Genomic DNA, 21,246 nt, shown 5'->3' on the forward strand with positions numbered 1-21,246 from the left:
CATACGGCCGCTGCCGCAGCCGCCGCAGCCGCCGCCGTTGCCGCCAACACCACCGCAGCCACCAACCGCCACCAACCGCCGCCAACCGCCGTCACCACCGCCACAACCGTCGTCGTGCTTGGTCCACGAGCCGTGCCCATTCACGAGAGTTGCAAGCGCGTGCGATCGCGCACACTACTTCTCTTTCTCCCACTTCTTTCTTCCTTACGATTCTTACATCTTACGTACACTATTACAACCTACTTTTCTTTTTTCTTCTCATTTTTTCCCCTCTTTTCTTTCTTCTTTTTCTTTTAAATGTCGTTTCGTTTAATCCCATTCAAAGAAATTTTCACGATTTCAAATCGATCGTATTGAACTTTTGAATTTTATATTAATACACATATATATGTATATATGATTGGATATCTTGAAATTTGGTTTTTCCTTTTCTTTTCTTCTTTTTTCTTTTAAATGTCGTTTCGTTTAATCCCATTCAAAGAAGTTCTCATATCGATTTGAAATCGATCGTGTTGAACTTTTGAATTTTATATATGTATATATATATATATATATATGATCGGACATCTTGAAAATTTTTCATTATATACGTTAATTTATAAAATGTATTTTCATTCATAAGAGAATTTCAACGTATGTAATTTTGAATTGAAACAAAATTCCAACTTGGATACAAGTATTTAATTCTACATATATATAAGTATGTTATATAGTGTAGTAATATTAATACTAATATTAGTATTAATATACTATTAATATATAAATTTATATTAATTTATAATAATTTTTAATATATAATTTTTATTTATCCATACCAAAATTACTAATAACGGTATAGATTTTAAAACTATAGATTTATATTAATACAGTAATATATTACATACTATATAATATAATATATATATACTACATAATTTTATTATTACAATCCAATTATTCTAATATAAGTATAAATTACTATTACTTTTAAATTAGCAATTTTTTAATAAAGTATAAACAAATAAAATTTATATAAAATATTTCTACATGGGCATATATATATGTATATATAATTTTTGTTATATAAATATAAAATCATCATAAAAAAAAATATATATATATATAAGTATAAAAAATAAAAATAAATACATAACTATAATCTCTCTGCTAAGTACAGATTTTCTTTCACTTATATCACAATAAATCACTTTCTCAATACGTAATATACTAGTTCGAACAAACTCCCCTTCAAACAAAAATGATAGATTAATGTTCTAAATCATGTAACGATAATTATTGAAGATAGTAAAAGGAAAAGCTTTTCACACGTACGAAAGGTTGCGTTTCAAGTGAACAACCAAACCCCTCCGGCATTCGCCCCCACCTTTTTCCAAGAATGTTCATGCGACCGATATACATACATACATAACTCTTGAACCGTGAGAATCTTTCTGTCTTCTCAGACAAAGATTTGGTCGTTCATTGAGCGCTAACAGGTTTACGGTATACTCGAGACAAAACCATCGGACTCACTAATTTGTTCTCTAATTTTCGTATCTACATTGTTTCCCTTTTGTCTTTTCCTTTTTTTCTATTTTTTTTTTTTTATTTTTATTTTTTCTCTTTTTTATTATATTTGTTTTCTCTCGAATTTTACAGGAAAATTTCAACGAAAACATTTGGTAACGTTACAGATAATGACAATAATAATAATAATAATAATAATAATAATAATAATAATGATAATAATAATAAATTAATTTTGTTATGCAATGCTTTTCCATAATTTAATTTTCTTTAAAGGAAAAAGAAAGACTAATTATGTATAATTATTATTATGTATATTAATTTACTACGATAAATTATTCACACATACACACACATATATGTATGTATGTATGATTGTATGCATATATGTGTTAATAATGTTGATATAAAAATTTAGTATATAGGTTTACTACATACTAAATATACACATGTATATTGATTAAAATATTTCTAATAATTCCTCTTCATTATAATATTTCCATTCGGCTTAGTCATTATGAGCGTTCGCGCTTAATTTCTTCTCGCCTTTTATGTGCAAGGCAGAAGCCCCAACGACCGTAAAGTTGCCTTACAACGTAGTAACATCGAAGTGTGAATCATGGTAATGTATGTGACTGTAATCGGCTCTGTAATAGCTTGATTGAATCTATACTTTACTTATATTTATTTATAGATACTTTCGGACACATACACATGATATATTTTTGTATATATATATATGTGTGTGTGTGTGTATATGTATATATATATATTATGCAATAACAAATTATATATATATGCATATGTATAAATATACATACGCATATATATATATATATATATATATATATATATATATATAATGTTCGGGTCGAAATAAAATTTTTATGAGAAAAAAATTTCGCAGAATTTAACAAATACATATTTATACACGCACGCAAATGTATTCCTTAACGAATGAATGACACGCGATCGAAATAATTTCATAGAATACGTGGAAATAAATACAAAAAAAAAAAAGAGAGAGAGAGAAAGAGAAAAAATAAAAAAAAAGAAAAAGAGAAAAGAAAGTGAGATAAATAATCTCGTATGTAAATGAATTCTTCGTATTATATTAATATAAAATTACGTCGTATTAGGTTATGACGTAAAAATTTGTACGCTTTGATACGATTACGAATTTGATAGACGCAATTTGATATATTCTAAAGAAAAATGATAGATCGTTAAAATGTAAAATATACGTACCATAATCGATCTTGATCCAAGGTAATAGAAATGCGGAAGGATGAAAACGTTGTATAATTTATAAAAGGAAAATAAAAGGAAAATTATACGCGTAAGAGTAAAACGTGCCGGTACGTTAACATTTCATTCGTTTCACGTATATATCTAACGCCATCTCGTGACGAACCTTAAGAACTATCACGAAACTAAATATAACACTGCTTAGTCGATGAAACACAAAAGAGCTTTTATCAAAACCGCCTGCGGATGATAACGAGGCACGTGTCTCGTTCTGTTTTCTTCCTATCGTTCGATCAGCTGATCAGTCATGGAGGCTTCTGCCTTGAACCTGGTGAGTACCATCAGACGCTTTATTATTGGAACGTATGTTTTCTCGATTACGATTTACGTCGTCTCCTGTTGCACAAGGAGAAACCATTAAGATGCTATTTTCTTTTTCTCTCTCTCTCTCTCTCTCTCTAACTTTTTCTTTATTACATTGACACTAATTTGATATAATTTTAATGTAATCATTTCTTTCCAGTGCTTTTTCCTTTTTTTAATTTTGTACGTTTATTTATTACGTTTATTTATTACGTATATTTGTTACATTTATTTAATATGTTTCTACTATAAATAGTCTAACGCATCATCTAAATATTTCTAAATCTATTCACAAACACGTTCTTTGTAATTTGACAAAGATACTATCGCTAGGTATTTATTTTTTACTTCCTTATCTTTCATTTTTCATCCGATCTTTTATCTTACCTTTTTCAATATGAAGCATTTATATTCCAGCACAAGAAGATATCTGTATCGTTAAAACGATTCTTATATCTCGTTAGAAATAAATTGTATAACTGCAGTAGTCCATGGTTGGAAAAAAAAAAAAGATATAGCGAGCGACAAATGTTTATCAAGAACAATTTCCTTCAAATAAATATAACGAGCCGAAATATATTTTTAAAGAAGATTAAAAACTTGGAGCGTTGTTTAAAAGATAGGGATAAGCGATAGAAGAAAATAATCAAAGATTTCAATGGATATATTTTTCTTTAAGATAGCGGTACCAATGAAGGAACCTAAATTATTTTTATTTATCTAAATATTTAGAAAGTTATCGACAGAATATCCTACATCTATTAATATAAAACATCTTATATTAAAAAACAAATTACTTTCCAATAAAATATATTATCAGCAATAATGTGTCATGTAACAATGTAATTAAAACATTCAATTGTGTCGAATACATCTACTTCGTCAAAACAAATTTCTTCAAAATTTATTCTATGATCTTTTTCTTTTTATTATTAAGATGCAATCCTACTAAATTATTAACCTAACTATGAAAAGCTAAATTAAATAAAAATCATAAACAATGAAAATATATATATTATATGAATATATATATATCACATACACATACACACACATACACACACACCATATATATTAATAAAATAGAATTCACATAATTCTCGCGTTAATTATTATCTTTCTACTATATATACATACTCATATATATGACTAAAAATTCACTAACGACGATAAGAACTAATCGTCTTGGAACAAAGAGATGTAAGTGAAAGAGACGACCTTAGAAATAATTCCGTCATACGTATAACTGAAAATTATCTGAAGGTCAATTCATACACTTGAATACATTTTTTCACAAAGATAGTATAGTAACGATCGAACGACCGTCTATCAGTTCAATATTATACCTTATTCTTACTCGTTCGTTATAAAAGAATTAATTAATCGTACAAACAAAGGAATATAAGTGATTTTCAGTGTTAATAAATAAATTCTTATTAATTAATTTGAATGTTTAATTAAAACAAGCGAATAAAAGTGCGTTCTTTAAATTGTTCTGTTCAATTTCGAATTTGGCGCTTGTTTCCTTTCTTTTCTTATTTTATTTTATTTCGTTAAGTATATTTTATTTTACGATAATGAGTTGGAGTAAGGATTTATTATATGTAAATAGGAATTAATCTTAATTTAAAATAATTTTAATTTTGAACTTACCTGGTATAATTATAATAAAATTTATTCAAATTTATGTATAAATGTAAAAACGAAGCTTGACGATGTTATTCATGATGCAGTCGTTCGAATGAAATGCCAAGAAATGATTTCTTTTCTATTTTAAAATCAGATAAACTATAACAGATATACTCGAAGTTTATATTAAAAGCAAAATATTTTTAATACAACCTCGACAGAGAAGTACAACAATCACCTAACCCCCTACTCTGTCTCCAATGTCCGCCATCGTATTTAAATAGGAATCGTATTTTTAGGAATTATTTATTTTGGGAATAATGATTTTCTGTCGATTTAAAGTTTGTTAAACAAAGTCCGTCATTCGTACAATAAACAAGAAATTAAAGAAATCTTACACAAAATTAAATATCTATGAATTTTCCAGATTTATATATAAATAGAAATATTAATAATAGAATATTATAAGAAATTTTTTTTTATTATTTTCCTTAACACGCTATTGAATCTTTATTATCTGAATTTTGAAGGCGCACGAACGGCAAAGGAGGGCTGAAGCATTGCTCAGAGAAGGACGTTTCGAAGAAGCAGCGGAGTGCCACGAAGCTGTTGTTCAGCTTTTATCAGAGGCGTTCACGCAACTTCAGTCGAACTTTACAGAATCAAGCTTCACGGATTCTCAACCTTCCATTTTAATTGGCCAAAGTTCTATGCCTTTTGTTAGATCCATACACACGGCAATTACTTTGGAATCTCTCGCACTTCAACGAGATTATCACAAAAGACAAGCTGCTGTTGTTAGGTAAAGAAATAAATTTCTTTTCTAACTTTGTCAATATTTAGTAAGTACAAGAAAAAATAATTAATTAAGTATTTAAAAGAAAGAAGAAATGTATATTTGTAAATACTATTTTTTATGATCCAGGATGAAGCAGGCTCAATATGAGGAGTATAAAGTCAATTTAGAAACTCAAAAGAGAGATCTCATTTCAAAACAAATATTCAAGCAAAGCGAAAAAGGAAATTCTACAGAATCTGCATCCGATAGAAACAACAGTTCTTTGCGTCAAGCTATATATAGAACTATCGAAGAACAGGATAGTTTGTTAAGCTTGATTTTATTACCAGACACAGAAAGCAGTGCGTTCAAACATCCAAAAGATACTGGCACGGTTATAGAAGAATTGAAAACTGTTAATTGTCAGTTGCGCTGCCTCGTTGGAAGTTTGCTGAGTCAACTAGAAGCTAAAGAAGAAGAAGTGAAACAATTGACAGAACGTTTGCACGCTATATCTGTAAGTCCTGACGATGAAATTAGGCCAGATGACACACATTCGCTATGTTTAGCACCCTTGCCACCTTTAACACCACTCGAAATGCCATTGTTCGATTTTACATCGTCTTAATTAAGTTTCTACCTCATTAAGTATTCATTGCTCTCTCTCTCTCTGTCTCTCTTTCCTGAAAATAATGTGGTTCATTGTACTTACAATTTTATCGTGACAATAGTATGAAAACAGGTCGTCTAAAAAATTAATATAGATGTAATATAAGAAAGAGATTAAGCAACAAACGAATTGCACACTAACAACGTCGATATCATTATCAGAATAATGTATAATTATATATTTATTACCGTATTCTTATTACTTTTCACTTATTCAATATAACAACAAAGTTTCTTTAACTTTGATTAACTTTTATAGCTGCATAGTACAAGTAATTTGTAGTAACAGAGTCATTACATTTCTATCTTACATCAGTCTTATTTGACCAAATTTATTTGATAACTAACTATTTATATATGTATACTTTATGCACAAATTTATTTATTACTATTCCATTTCATAATGTTCACGTAATTAGCAAGAAGACTCATATCTATTTCGTGTAAAAATTCTTCTATTTTCTATGAATCTTATTTATAAATACGTATTATCAAAGAACATGCGAACAAAGACATTTTACATTCTCAACTATCAAAAGAATTGTATTCTTATATGTGAAACTTCATCTCTAATTAATGTTATTCACAGGGAACAAAATACATATCAATTTAGATGAATGATTTCTTTCCTAGCACAAGCTAGAATATATGTAAATATGATTAAAAAATGTTAAGATTTTGTCTTCTTTATGTGCTAGGAGAAAAAAAAAACTGCCATGTAATAGTAATTATGTGCAGTTTTGTTATTATAATAAGTACTATACGATTTTAAGCAATGAAAGTGTCTTTAAGGAAGTTGTGTAATAATAAATGTTATATAAACCTGAATATAAGAGTATATAATATATTTCGATGTCAAATTCTTAACGTAGTGCTTATGATATCATAGACATTATTGATTTAAAAATATTCTTTTCAGAGGAATTGTATATTCAACAAAATAAGGTATACCAATTATTCTGGTTAATCATTATTAAAAAAACAAACTTATGAACGTTTTCAAAAATAATTGATAAGACAATGCAAGTAGAGAACTTTGTTTGTTTACAATTTCCTCAGTTTCTATGGTAGCAGTTTACAAGATGGCGACGGATCGAGCATGCGCAGTTGATCTCTCAAACGAATGGTGAGCAGTGATTGGTAGTGATAGAGAGTAAGAGAGAAAGAGATATATACATATATGAGAAAAGGAAAGAAAGAGTATTATGAGAGTTCACTTGAAAACGAGCATCTCGCGCCTATAGTGAACTTGTGTGAATCGTGCTCCTCGTGTAATATTTGCCCAATCGTATTGCCTGGCTCGTAGGGTCGTACATTCGCGCGCACGCGTGTCTTGATTTTTGTCGAGTTCTCAATAGTATTTCAAAACATACCCGAATACGTGAATACGTTCTCGTTGTATTAGTTTCTCGTGTTACACGAGCAATAAGTTAATCCGATAGATTACGATCTTTGTTATTCGTTAACGCCATCGTGATCATCGCCATCTTGCACGTTTTCATCGGAGAGGGAGAAAGAGAGAGAGAGAGAGAGAGAGAGAGAGAGAGAGAGAGAGAGAGAGAGAGAGAGAGTGGGGACAACAAAACGAAAAAGAGAAAGAAGAAAATATTAAGAGAAACAAAAAGAGAGACATTAAATACACGTTTACTTTTTCATGTGACACACCCGTTTGAGTTATGATTAAAGAACGACATTAACGTCTTTTGAAGAAAAATGCAGAGAAGTGGTGAGTAGAAATTAGTAAAAAACAATCCAAAAAAGAAAAGTCCAAACTCGACGATCGGTCACCGTAGATTCTTGTTATTGTTATTGTTGTGTTGTTATTGTATTGTTATTGTGTTGTGTTGTGTTGAATGAAATTGATTCTCGTCGATGTTACTTTTTATTTTTTCATACGTCGTGTTTTATGGACGAAGATGTAAGTGCACTGATATATATGTTGTGCCGGTACACACGTGAAACAACGTCGAAACATCTCTTCTTCCATTCACCTTGCGTTTACGTTGCGAGACATCGACGACCATTTTGAAGTCGGCAATTGTTTTTTTCTTGTTTCTTTTTTTTTTCTTTCTTTCTTTATTTTTCTTTTCTCATCGATACGCAGCGCTCCGCATTCCCGGTCGATACGGCGACCAACCTAACCTCTAAAGAACTAAGAGCTTTGCTCGCTGAAGTCGCACCAATGCGCTAATTCCATAATTACGTGTACGTTCGTACCTATCTATGCATGTGTACGTTCTTATTTACATAGGGACAAGTAATTCTTGTGTAAATCGAAACGACTCGGACTACAAACTGTACTTGAATGTAAAGGTTAAAATTTGCGAGATATTTTTATACACTTATTTGTTTTTAACGTTCTTTTTTTTATTTCTTTCTTTTTAATTAAAGAACCTTAGTGCAGCAAGCTAATTAAGATTTGATATTGATACATATCCAATTTGATACATTTTATCGTTAATAACAACAACAGAAAACAATTGATTGCTTTTTCTCTGTTTTTCATTAACAATTATAATAAAAATACGAAGGAAAAATAATGTACAAAAATGTACAAGATATTGAGATTTACTATTGTAGGTTATGAAATATTTAAGTCATTAAAAACATATACAATCGTTTATTTTATTTGGTATCACGCATTTCGTAAATACAAAATCAATCTTTTATTTATGTAAAAAGTGAAATCCATATGATTATTGCTTTACAAGAAATTTATAGAAATATAGTTCTCTTAAGACGTTTTTGGAGTTGTTAGGAACATGAAAGTTCATCGTTCTACAAGAAATTGACAAAAATACAGTTGTTAGGATATCATTATGTCGTTAAGAATATAAATAATCATGTATTTTATTAGATATTGCATATTTCATAAATTAATACAAACATTTGTTGTTTACAAAATATCTACAAGAATTTTTAAAAGTAACATGTATTTAATATCGTTAGAAACATAATTAAGCATTTATTTTATTAGATATTGCTAATTTTATAAACTTAAAATAAAACTTTTAATTGTGATATCGTCCGTTTGAAAAATATAAATATAAAAGTTTATCGTTTCATCAAAAATATCAGTCCTTAAAACATTTTTAAGTCGACGAGGATATTTACATAGATACAAATTTTTAATAAATCTTTTAATTATAGCGTTATTCATTTAATAAATAAATGTAAAAGTTTATCGTTATATCAAAAATCAGAAAAATTGATAGAAATAAGTTTCTAAAACTTAAAGCTTTTGAAATCATTAAACAATAACATATTTTATTAGCTACATTTTATTAACGTATAAATAATCACATATTCTATTAGCACATAAATAATCACATCTTTTATCATATTTCATGAATATAAAATAAATCTTCCAATTTGTAATGGTGCCAACCATTCGAAAATAAAAACGCATAAATTTGTCGTTCGTTCGATCGGATGAATGTAATTCAAATAGAATTCACGGGTTTATTTGGATATAAATACGAGGGTAAAAAAAGAGAAAGAGAGAGACAGAAATAAAACGAGAATAGTGACGCGATTTAAATCGGTCGAAGCTTCATCTCTACTCTGAAATTTATTTTATTTCTTTTGCTTCCAAATATTTGCGATATTTTTTTTTTATTTTAATCACACACACACACACGCGCGCAGACAGATACAAGAAGAGATCAGAGTTACAATATATTCGTTAGATTAGAATCTGACGAAAGTTATCTAATTGAGATACGAACAAGATTACAAAAGATAAAACAAATGAATTTCACTGTAATCACGTGATCGAAAATATTTGTCAATTAGATACGATCGTTTGCAGAAAGTTCAAGATCTTTATTTAAAATGTTTTATATGATTTCGTTTTTTAAATTCTTTTTTTTTCTGTGTCAATCTTGCATACAATGAATAAAGAAATTAAAGCTGTGTGAGATTAATTGATTGGATTGTTTTTAGGTTAGTTATATAATTTTACATTGAATTAATTACAATTTTATATAACATTGTTTATATTCGGAGATACAAAAAATGCTACAAATGTCGATATTATTTTACAATTATTACACGAATTACAATTATTAAAATATTATTTGAAATCGAATAATTTTGAATATCGTATATCCGAGAAAATAAATTTATTTAAATCACCAGTCATTTTATGAGGTTAACTTACGTTATTACTTTTTGTGTGACGTATAAAATTTTTATTTTTTTTTATTTTTATTATTTTTATCACTAATAGAAATACTTAACACGCATATGTCGTTTATATTACCGATACATGATATTATAATTTTCATATAAATTTTGATTTCATTTTGAATTACTTTTTTATTTAATTTAGTTTTATTCCATTCTTCATATTCTTTTATTCTAATTTAATTAATTTATAAAACAAACAAAGATATATATATATATGAATTAATAATTATATAATTAATTTTACATTCAGATTCGTACAAAAGTTGAAAGAAAGAAAAAAAAAAAAACAGAAAAAGGAAAGAAAGGAAGAAAAAATAATATATTACTATAAATAAGCAATTATTATATTTGATCGTATACACAATAGATTTTTCCCCCATCGAAATTTTTAATAGCCCTTATTCAACAGTCTATACGCCTTATGGTCACTCCATTGTATTCCGTAAAGTGGCTCGTTGCCTTTAGCCATGTAACACTATACTATTATTCTACGCGGGTCGTCGTAGAAGTTACTAGTGTCATTTTACATGCTTCTCACATCGTAACAAGAAACACTACGATGATCTTGATCGAACTAAAGAAGGGTATAGGTATTTCGTTCTCGATTAAATTCATTTTAATTTCCAAATGATTTATATAACGAAACGTAAGAATTATCTTAACGAAACATCTTAATGAATAAATCATTAACAATAATCATTTTAATGAATCATACAAATGAATAAATAATTACAGGATCAACTTAATAAATTATCTAATTGACTAAATAATTTGCAACTATGAAAGTTATATTATCAATGATCACGAATAATTAATTGTGAGCATGGGATTATTATTATATGAATATAACAATGTTGTTATTATTATTATTATTATTATTATTGTTCGACAATTCTATAAAGGTTGATTAATGGTTTGACTAATAGTAAATTTATAATGAAGAATCATTAACCGATTCGAGAATAATTATAAAGAAATTAGATATTAAATAATCTACGTTGTTACGATAATTAATATTATTAGGTACATACTCGAAGGTATTACAAAGTGACAAAATGGTTTGACTAATTGTAAGTTCGTAACAAGGGATAATTAACGATCGGTAAGTAATTAAGGGTGAATTAGTTACGCAAACAACAACGACGTATTTGATCATTCATCTCACGTTCGAAAATAATCTCAATGGATAAAATTCTTCAAACACGTAAAAAAAAGAAAAAAACAAAAGGAAATAATTTCCTTGATATCGATAAGACTTCATTATTGACAAAATTTATATATATTTAAAAAAATCAAGATGGCTCCTTTTCTAAAAATATATATATTTATATATACATACCATCAAATAACGAAATAAATTAGTTTCTCCGAGGAATGAAAAAAAAAAAGAAAAGAAAAGAAAAGAAGAAAGAAAATGAGGAATCTCTCATTCGTTGTGATTTTTATCTCGTATAAAATAAAATTGAAGAAAGTGTTGAAAGAGATAGATTCAGTCACGGTAATGCGTAAGCCGTATTATTTAAGATACTTCTTCCGCACCGTTTAGATTTGTAAAAAACATCACTGACCTGTGCATTCAACGCCTACCTTCTCCAAGCTCCAAGTAAACGAATGTATATGTATGTATATATGTATGTATGTGCATACGTACGTAAAAGGAGTGACTCTAGAATGCCAAATGATGTTAAGAACGTGCTGGTGCATTTAACGTCGTTCATCTTTAATTTTATAAATGAAATAAAAAATATTTGTCAGTTTACAAAAAAATAATAATAATAATTATTTTAATAAATATTATTATTATTATTATTATTATTATTATTATTATTATTAATTGGGTCGATCGATAAGTAATGTCGAAATTTGTAGTATTTTATACTTAAATAAATAACACTTTTTATCTTTTACTGAAAACGTCGACATTGATCCATATAATATAAATATATATTATATAATCGATTAAAGTAGATCGAACAGAAATTTAAACTAAATCAAATAAAAAATTTCAAAGCCCTCTCTCGTAATTATGTAATATTTCAAAGTGAAAAAGAGAAGAAATTAATTGGAAAATTATTTTTGGTGAACTTCTTAAGGATTAATATAAAGTTACCGAAAGTTAGCCAATTTTTATCAAACGTCAAATTATTTCACTCTAATAAATTCTTGTAATACTTAACATAGAGATATAAATTAGAATTTTAGGTAACTCATATACAGTTAAGAAACTTTGTTATGTATATATATGTATATATAAAATGTGCATAAGGAGAGAAGGAGCTATTGTAGAGAAACTTTTGTTCAGAATTCCACTCTCCTGGATATTCTTAAGTGGTCCAAGAAGATTGTTTTCATTCGTTAGATCTCGACGAAAGCTATATCAATTTAACTGGGGCTAACCTTTAAAGTGGCGAGATTTAACGAGACGAGAAAAGTATGAAGAGGATCATCTGTTTGATATTTCGAATACGAATTAACAATGGCCTTATGTTTATTGAATAGTTAAGTTCAATTTGAGAGAATGAAATAGTATTATAGAAAATAATTACCGGATAAATAGGTCGCTTTAATATCAATCAAATTATTCTATATAATATCTTGACAATCTTATAATTATTTATGTAAGAGAGATTCGATAATAGTTTTTTTTCCTTTATATATATATATATATATATATATATATATATATATATATATGTATCTAAAAATTGTATAAGTAATGTGAAACTTATATATCTTAACTATCAAAGTTTTGTCAGATATTATTTATTGACATCTTTTATATTTTTTTATTAAAATTTTCTTTTTATTTTATTTTTGTTTTATTATTTTAAAAAAGTAAAGAAAATTAAGAAACAGTTATCGTATGTAAAAAACAGATTATTAATTTTTATTTATTCTGCTTAAATTGATAATACATATTATATTAATATTTATATATATTATATATATAAATATTATTTTATATATATTATACATATTATATTAATATACATATATATATTAATATAATAATATGTATTAGTAACGTTTAATAATAATAATAATATATATATATATGTATGTATGTATGTGTGTATGTATATTTATAATGATTTTGCATGTCTACATATATATGTATATTGAATTTTTTTCTTTTAAAAATAGACATTCGTTTCTTTTAAAATGTTAGAATAATTTACTATTAATCCATATATCTTCTTCATCCATATATCGTTACATACACACAAATTCGTACATTAATATATTTTTAAAGATTCATAATAATACATATTCGAAAATGAATACGATAAACAGATAAAACATTCATGTTCCTATCATGATCTGTTCTATTTCAACTACTTGTATGCAATAGGGAATAGAGAATGTGTTTTTACCGATAAAACACTTATGTTACATCGACATGCTAAAATACAAGGTTACTCTGTTCGATATGATAGCAAAAAAAAAAAAATAGAACGAAGAAAAAAGTTCGTAATTTTCATATTTCTTTTATCATCAACAATATCTTGTTTTTCTTTTCTTATTTTTTTTTGCAATAATCAAGATTTATCAGATTGTTATAGAATATCGATTAATCATCGAAAATGAAATAGATCGACCGATTTAAACACGAGCCAAACATTCGAAAAAAGCATTTGCGTATCGATAAAAAGAAAAATAAATAAATCGATTACGATAAATAATCACAATATCTTTTAAATATTTAAACTTTATTAAACACTGACCTTATAAACTAGCATTAATAAAAGTAAAAAAAAATTAATTGGAAAACAAATAATAATAACAACCATTTAAAACGAATAATAATAAAAAAAAAAACCATTTAACTTAATTTTCCTTTTAATTGTCTCTTTAATTCCATAGAGAAAAAAGAAAAAAAAAGAAATGAAATTGTATTATTATTAATATAATCGTACTTATTATTATTCGTTTATACTTTAATTAATTATATGATGTGTATGTGTTTTACTAATACACGCACACAAAATATTTATTAAAAATTAACGATCATAATATTTTCTATTCCTCGTTTGATCCTTTCCTTATCATCCTTATCATTTGTTTACCTTATCATCAATCCTTCCTTCCCACTCGTCCTCTGTTCTTGTTTCCGGTAATGATGATGCGGATGCTGTTCGTCCACGTGATCCATCCATGTCGCCAACAACAACAACAACGACGACGACGACGACGACAACGACGATGACGACGATGATTACAATGACTATGATGACTACGATGACTATGATGACTACAACGGTTACGATGGCCTTGGCTACGTCACTAACATCACGGACAACTCGGCCACCAACGGCAGCGGTAAGTTTCTGATAAGGCTAGTCGCATTCCGATCGTTGCTTCGTTCCTACACGTCAACAGTTCTACGGTTTATTCCTTGTCATATTGACAGTTTATTTAATTTAATTTGATTTGATTTGATTTGATTTGATTTGATTTGATTTTTACTTTCTTTCTTCTCTCGTCACTCGTCAATCCTTTTTCGAAGATTCCAAGTTTCTCTTTTTCTCTTTTCTGTTTTTTGTTCTTTTTTTTTTTTTGTTCCATCGAGTTTTGTTTTGTTTTTAACGAAAATTTATTGACATCGTTTTTATATATCATACATATTTTGTTTATTTTATTTTATTATTTTTTTTTTTAATTTTTTAAACGTATTCGATTTCTAAACGTAACGCAATAATTCTGTCTTTCCTACTGTTTGATAAGTGACTTATCAAAAAAAGAAAAAAAAAGAAAGAGGTGTGGCTCGCGTTTTTTTCTTTATATATATATATATATATATATATATATATATATATATATTTTTTATTTTTTTAATTTTTACTTCTTTTTTTTATTATTACATTTTTTTATGAAATATAATTATCACGAAGTTACGAAAAAAAAAATATATATATATATATCATATTAGAATGAATCGTTGAGAGATAAAATTAAAGAAAAATAAATGATTTTATTGGGCGAATAATATATTAATCTATAAAAACGTTTATAAATTTGTTATTTATATCTTTCGAAAAAACCATTCGATAAAACATTTAGAACACATGGATGTGGTTTAATATAATCACTCAATGTACGGAAGAAAGCTGATTTAAGTAAAGGATATATATATATATATATATATATATATATATATATATATATATATATAAAACCGTGATTACTCATCTTTTACTGGAAAGTGCCACGTTTGAATTTTCTCTCTCTCTCTCTCTCTTTTTTTTTATTTTTCAAATCATATATCTTACAAGTGACATCATTTTTTTTCCATATATACGTACATACATATATTTTTTCATACATATAATAATATCAAATTTTAAATCTCATTAAATTAAAACGACGAAAAATTTTTGTACTCTTTCATACCCGTGAATAAAACTATAAAACACACACACACACACACATAAATTAGATATAAACGAACACTGCTATAAGCCGAATATCGAATAAAAATATAGTGTGTGTATGTGTGTTTGTTTGTGTACGTTCGAAAAAAGAAGACGAAGAATTTGTTTCTTTTCATATTTTTAGTTTTCGGAATAACATTTTGTTTGAGGATTAAAAAAAAAGAAAAAAGAAATAACGAAAGAAAAAACGAGATCGTATTTAAAAGTGTCCACGATATATCTATAAAATGGCGGTGTTATAAAGTGTGAAATCAACGATAGCATTGTTGCAATCAGCATCATTCGCTTCCTAGTGCATCGTGTCGTGTATCATTCTACATTGAAAATAAAGACGCGGCTAGAAGTTGTAGGATCGTTAAAATGTCGTCGACGACAGCGTCAAGACGTCGTTTGAATCCGGCGGTACTTGCCAGATACGATCGCCAGCAAAAAAGTCCGTCTCAACAGGTAGCCAAAATTATTACATTTTATGTTCATTCATTTTTATAATCAACATAACGTGACTGTTCGGATAATACATTTTATTTATATCTATTTGGACGACCATCGAGGAAAATTAAAATATTTTAATTTCTTCATTTTTATACTCCACATCGCGTGACTTTTTACTAATTCTTCTATTTATTTTTTAATATTAATTTTTATGATTAGAAGGTAAAGAATTATAGTCGATCATTAAAATTTTTTTTTTTATTGATAACAAAGTCAACGATAATATTAGAATTTTTTATTAAAAGATTTTTCTTTTTGATAAAATATGAATTAATTAATTTTCCACGATGATATTGATATGTATGTTTCTTTAAAATCTTTACGTTGTATATACATACATACATACATATATATGTATGTATTATATTATCTTATCTCCGTATAAAAATAATTATTAGCACGAGCTTACGTTAGTTCAGAGATCGTGAACGATGGATAGAACGTATTCAATGTAGGATAATAATATTTTCCTATATATACGAACGGAAATTCACCTCTTATATTTTTCTTCGTAGCACGTGATACATCGTTTTACAGGAAACGTAGTGACACTGTGCTGTTATATGTATTCCGATAACTACGCATTGGACATTGATAATATGTTGATATGAGATAAAAACTGCACCGATAATATATTTATATTATATTTCATGTCGGTTAGCACGTTTATATTATTATTTCATTTATTTATTTCTCTTTCGTAATCTATGTAATATATTTATTAAAAAAAAAAAAAAAAAGAATAAGCAAATAAAATTTATTTTTTTTTTAAATTCATCTTTCAAATAAAATCGATAAACATTAATCAATTAGATATTTATTAGATTATTAGTAGATTTAAATTTAGAAATATAAAAATACTTTCATATTGCATAATACGAGGCTCTAAAACAAAAACACACTTTTTTTTTTTTATTGGAATTGTCGACATTTTATTGTGCCATCTTTATTACAGTAATTTTTAACAAAGAAAAAAAAAATTACTGTGTTAAACTGCAACATTTTGTCATTACTACATTTTTACTATGAAAATTTAAATATTACCAAATAATTACCGTAGTAAGTCCTATCTTACTATAGTAATTTTTAACAAAAGAGTAATGATACGCTATTTTTAAACTGTACTATTTTTTTTATTTGAAAATATCGATACTTTAATTATTAATCGATCTAATATAAGTAGAAACGAATTTGTTCTATTAAAAATGTTATTTTTCGAAATTATCTTTCGAAATTTTTCTTCAAACGTGATCTATAAAACGATTACAAATAAATTACAATATTAAAAATCTTCTCGTCATCTATAATATTCATTCAACAAATATTCATAAAAAAGATTCACTTTTTTTTTCCTCTTTAGAATTTGTAAAATGGAAATACATGATACATAATTTAAAAAAAACATTTTCATATTCTGTGATACAAGTGTCCATAAAAAGCACGCAATTCTTTTTCTTTCTTTCTTTTTTCTCCAAATTTCATCTTTTAAACAAAAAATTCGATAACTTTGGTTCCAAGCATGATCTGTAGGATTGTAATAAACGATTAAAAAAAAAAAAAAAAAAAAAAAAATAAAGAGACCGTGCAAAAGGGGGACATAAATAGATCATTCTCAGCGTTTTCATTTCCACGGTGTCAACGATCGTCGTGGTAACGTTGAAACAAGCGATTGGTATTCTTATGCGTCGCTAGGAAGCACGTAGCAGAATACTTAAAGTATCATTGTAGCCTTAATTGGAATTGGAGCTAATACCAACATAGAAGTATGTAGGGTGTATATATACTCGTACTGTTATATGACATCGAACGAATACTTTACTTACGATCGGACCTGTGCCATTTTTCTTTCTTCCCTTTTTTCTTTTTTTTTTTTTTTAATTCTTTTTTTGTTAACACTCCTCTTTGTTATCACAAGCACGTCTTAAATCGGTTACGATCGAACTGAACAATTCTCCATTAAGCAATGTCGAACGATGTATGTGTATACACCTATATATAAGTGTATATGTATATCAGTAATTTATTACGGTCAAATAGTCCAGCGGTTCTCAACCGATTTATCCTTATTCGCAGACGTAATATCAATATTTTTTTTACTACAAAATTTTGCACGCGATTTTCAACGAAGAATAAAAAAAAATCTTAATTTAAGAACATTTTTTTAAATCTTGTTTTTTATATGGTAAATACGTAATAAGATTCCTCGTCGAATTTATTTTGTTCTTTTCTTCTTTCTTTCTTTTTTTTTTTTTCTCTTTCAAATTGATTTCTCTAAAAGATTATAATTTAAAGGTTGTGTATTCAAATTTATTTATCTTTTTCTTCTTCTTACGATAGGTGAATATTTTAGAAAGAATAAACAAAAATATCAACGAGTAGAATACTAAGTTTTGCAAAAGGTCTTTCGTTTGGTAACATCGTTTATATGAATAAAAAAAAAAAAGAAATTGTAGAGAAAACTGTATGCACATAACAGAACCCAACGACGATATATGTATATGAGGGAAAAAAAGAAAAATACGCCGTATAGTATGCAACCCGTTTTGAGTAGGAACATTTACACTGTCTTTCTTCGAAGAGAGTAAAAAGAACGAAGAAAAGATTTAACGACCTATCTCTTTTCTCTTTTCTCTTCTCTCTTTGTACAGTAGAAAAATAAACAAAAACCCTGAGTAGAGACGCTTTCCTGCATCTGCTTCTGCTTCTGCCGCTGCTATTTCAATGTTACGAAGATACGAATCGTAACTTTACTAATTTCAGCCCTCTTGTTTCAAAATAGAATATAAAAAGAAAAGAAAAAAAAAAAAAATAAAAGGAAGCAAAAAAGCCAAACATGAAAGTTCCCGACGATGCTTATATGTATATTCGGTTAACCTCGCGCGTTTATATTTACGTAACTTGAATTAACGCGCCAATAACAGCCGCTAGATGTCAGTAAGATCGATGCACCACCCTAAGGGCATTCTACTCGACGTTAGAGTGATCGTAAAATATTTTTTAACGACTCCTTAGATCGTGCCACTTTTCTAATTATTTGAAACACTAACGAATATATATATATGTATATGTATATATGTATATGTGTATATATGTATGTGTATATGTATTCGTAAAAAAGTATATTTATATCATATGTACACTTATAGACATTATATATTATTTTATATATATATATATATATATATGTATGTATGTATGTATGTATGTATATATATGTATAAAATCTATGTATATTTTAATAGATGAGAAATTATTTAAATTGCAGCATGATAACCGTGTAGTTAGTATTACTTGATCCACGCAATAAAGCTGTTACTCTATCAAGATATACACGTACAATGATAAGTATGTGTACATGTATTTTATAATACGTATTATGATGTATGATTGATGATTCATAGGGAAATTGTCACTATGAAAAAAATCGATATAGAATGATACATATGCAATAACAATTCTTACGTATGTTTTTATGCATTTTATAATACTGCTTATTCATACAGAACTATTAGCAAGAAAGAGAAAGAGATTATATAGTGATGATAAAACTGACCCCCTTTACGTTTATTAATTGGAGGAAGTAAATGCAATTCAGAGAATTTATGTTAACTACGTTGTGATAGAACGATTAAAATGTTCTTGATCATACGTTCGCCACTGGTCCATATTCGTAAACGTTTTTGAAATTTTTCTTTTCTCTCTCTTTTTTAATTATGAATTAATTAAAAATATATTGCAAAAAATAAATATGTATTTATGAAATATGGAAATATCGTGTATAAATAAGTTAGATTAATTGGATATCGAAGTTACGAGTAAACTCTTTTATAAATAAATTGGATCGAACGAAAATATACATTCCCGTGCATTTTAACGACAGATCGTTCATTAAAACTATGATTGGAGCGCGTGCGTCGTTCGTTCGGTAGCTCCAATACTTTTCTTTGTACTTCAAAATCGGAGAAAGAAATAGAAAGAAGCGACGCTATTGGTCTTCGTACTTTTCACTGATTGGCTGACAACGATAAAAGATATAAGACATTCGCCATACTACCAACACATTTAGCTAAATTTAAATGTCAACTTTCTTGTGTTTGTACGTATTATACATAGAAAATTGTATAAATATCATGAATATTATTTTATATCTTACTCGCCTGCACCTTCTTTTCCTTTTGTTTCTCGATTTATTCGATTTATATCGAATACTTTGAAAATCATACATCTTCATGAATATTTGACGAACTCGATCGATCGAACGTTAAATCTTTTCAATAATAGAGGTCAGGAGTCTTCTCGAACTCGTCTGTCTCTCTTTCTCGCTCTTTCTCTCTTTATTTGTATGTGTGTGTGTGAAATCAATTCGAAATATTCGTCGATGGAAAGTTTTAGGTTAACGACGAGTTAAAGTTGGCAGCAATGTTAGCTAGCCGGTTCGACACTAGAGCCACCTGGGGACGGCTAGGGGTAATCGAGGCTTCTTTCTTACCCCCACCATACTCGGCAGCTGCGTCAGGCGTGGTCGTCCGGCAGTCGCAGTGAGATCCTAGTCGGACGTAGGACTCTCGTACCGGTGTTCTCTTAGGGCGGAGTTTCTTTTCTTTCCTCGTGTATCGTATTTGAGTACAACTTACGTGCGTGGATAAAGAACACACTACGTATATACGTATATGTATACATATAATTACACGTAGATAAATCTTAAAATTTTTGATACATATATATATTTTTTTTCCTTTTCTATACATATTAAAAAAAAAAAAAAAAAAAAAAAAAAAAAGAAAGAAAAAATAAGAATCCTCGAACAAATCGAAGTGCGAAAGAAAGAATATTATAGAATCTCCGAATAGAAATACATTTCGATTAACTAACGATCGTCCTTGATAATAGAAACACAAAACGCAACATTGATGACGAACGATGAGCGAAAAAGTGAGA

At 27.6% G+C, this 21,246-nt stretch overlaps 2 protein-coding genes across 16 annotated transcripts in view; both read left to right on the forward strand.

The window, feature by feature from the left end:
• Positions 1-2,964: 2,964 nt before the first annotated feature.
• Positions 2,965-6,172, forward strand: LOC127062610 (nuclear receptor-binding factor 2-like). 2 transcript variants are annotated; one of them, XM_050991140.1, is made up of 3 exons: positions 2,965-3,085; positions 5,277-5,548; positions 5,672-6,172. In XM_050991140.1, the coding sequence occupies exons 1-3, from the start codon at positions 3,062-3,064 to the stop codon at positions 6,150-6,152; spliced, it is 777 nt and encodes a 258-aa protein (XP_050847097.1). In that variant the 5' UTR covers positions 2,965-3,061; the 3' UTR covers positions 6,153-6,172. The 2 variants fall into 2 exon arrangements, with proteins under 2 accessions (XP_050847097.1, XP_050847096.1); XM_050991139.1 differs by lacking the exon at positions 2,965-3,085 and adding an exon at positions 4,587-4,721.
• A 1,594-nt stretch (positions 6,173-7,766) lies between these two features.
• Positions 7,767-21,246, forward strand: part of LOC127062609 (septin-7) — a 53,337-nt gene continuing 39,857 nt past the window's right edge. For 2 of the 14 annotated variants that reach the window (XM_050991133.1, XM_050991131.1), the window contains exon 1: positions 19,595-21,246. This exon is cut by the window's right edge and continues 713 nt beyond it. Coding sequence is in view for 1 of the 14 variants with exons in the window: in XM_050991138.1 (XP_050847095.1) it covers positions 16,177-16,263 (87 nt within the window). In the remaining 13 variants the exon portion in view is untranslated. Of the gene's footprint in view, positions 7,920-14,702; positions 14,772-15,351; positions 16,264-19,593 lie in introns of those variants that run through there. The other 12 variants (XM_050991134.1, XM_050991132.1, XM_050991128.1 and 9 more) reach the window with 11 other exon arrangements.

The sequence above is a fragment of the Vespula vulgaris genome, chromosome 3 (genome assembly GCF_905475345.1).
Source record: "Vespula vulgaris chromosome 3, iyVesVulg1.1, whole genome shotgun sequence".
NCBI classification, from domain to species: Eukaryota; Metazoa; Arthropoda; class Insecta; order Hymenoptera; family Vespidae; genus Vespula; species Vespula vulgaris.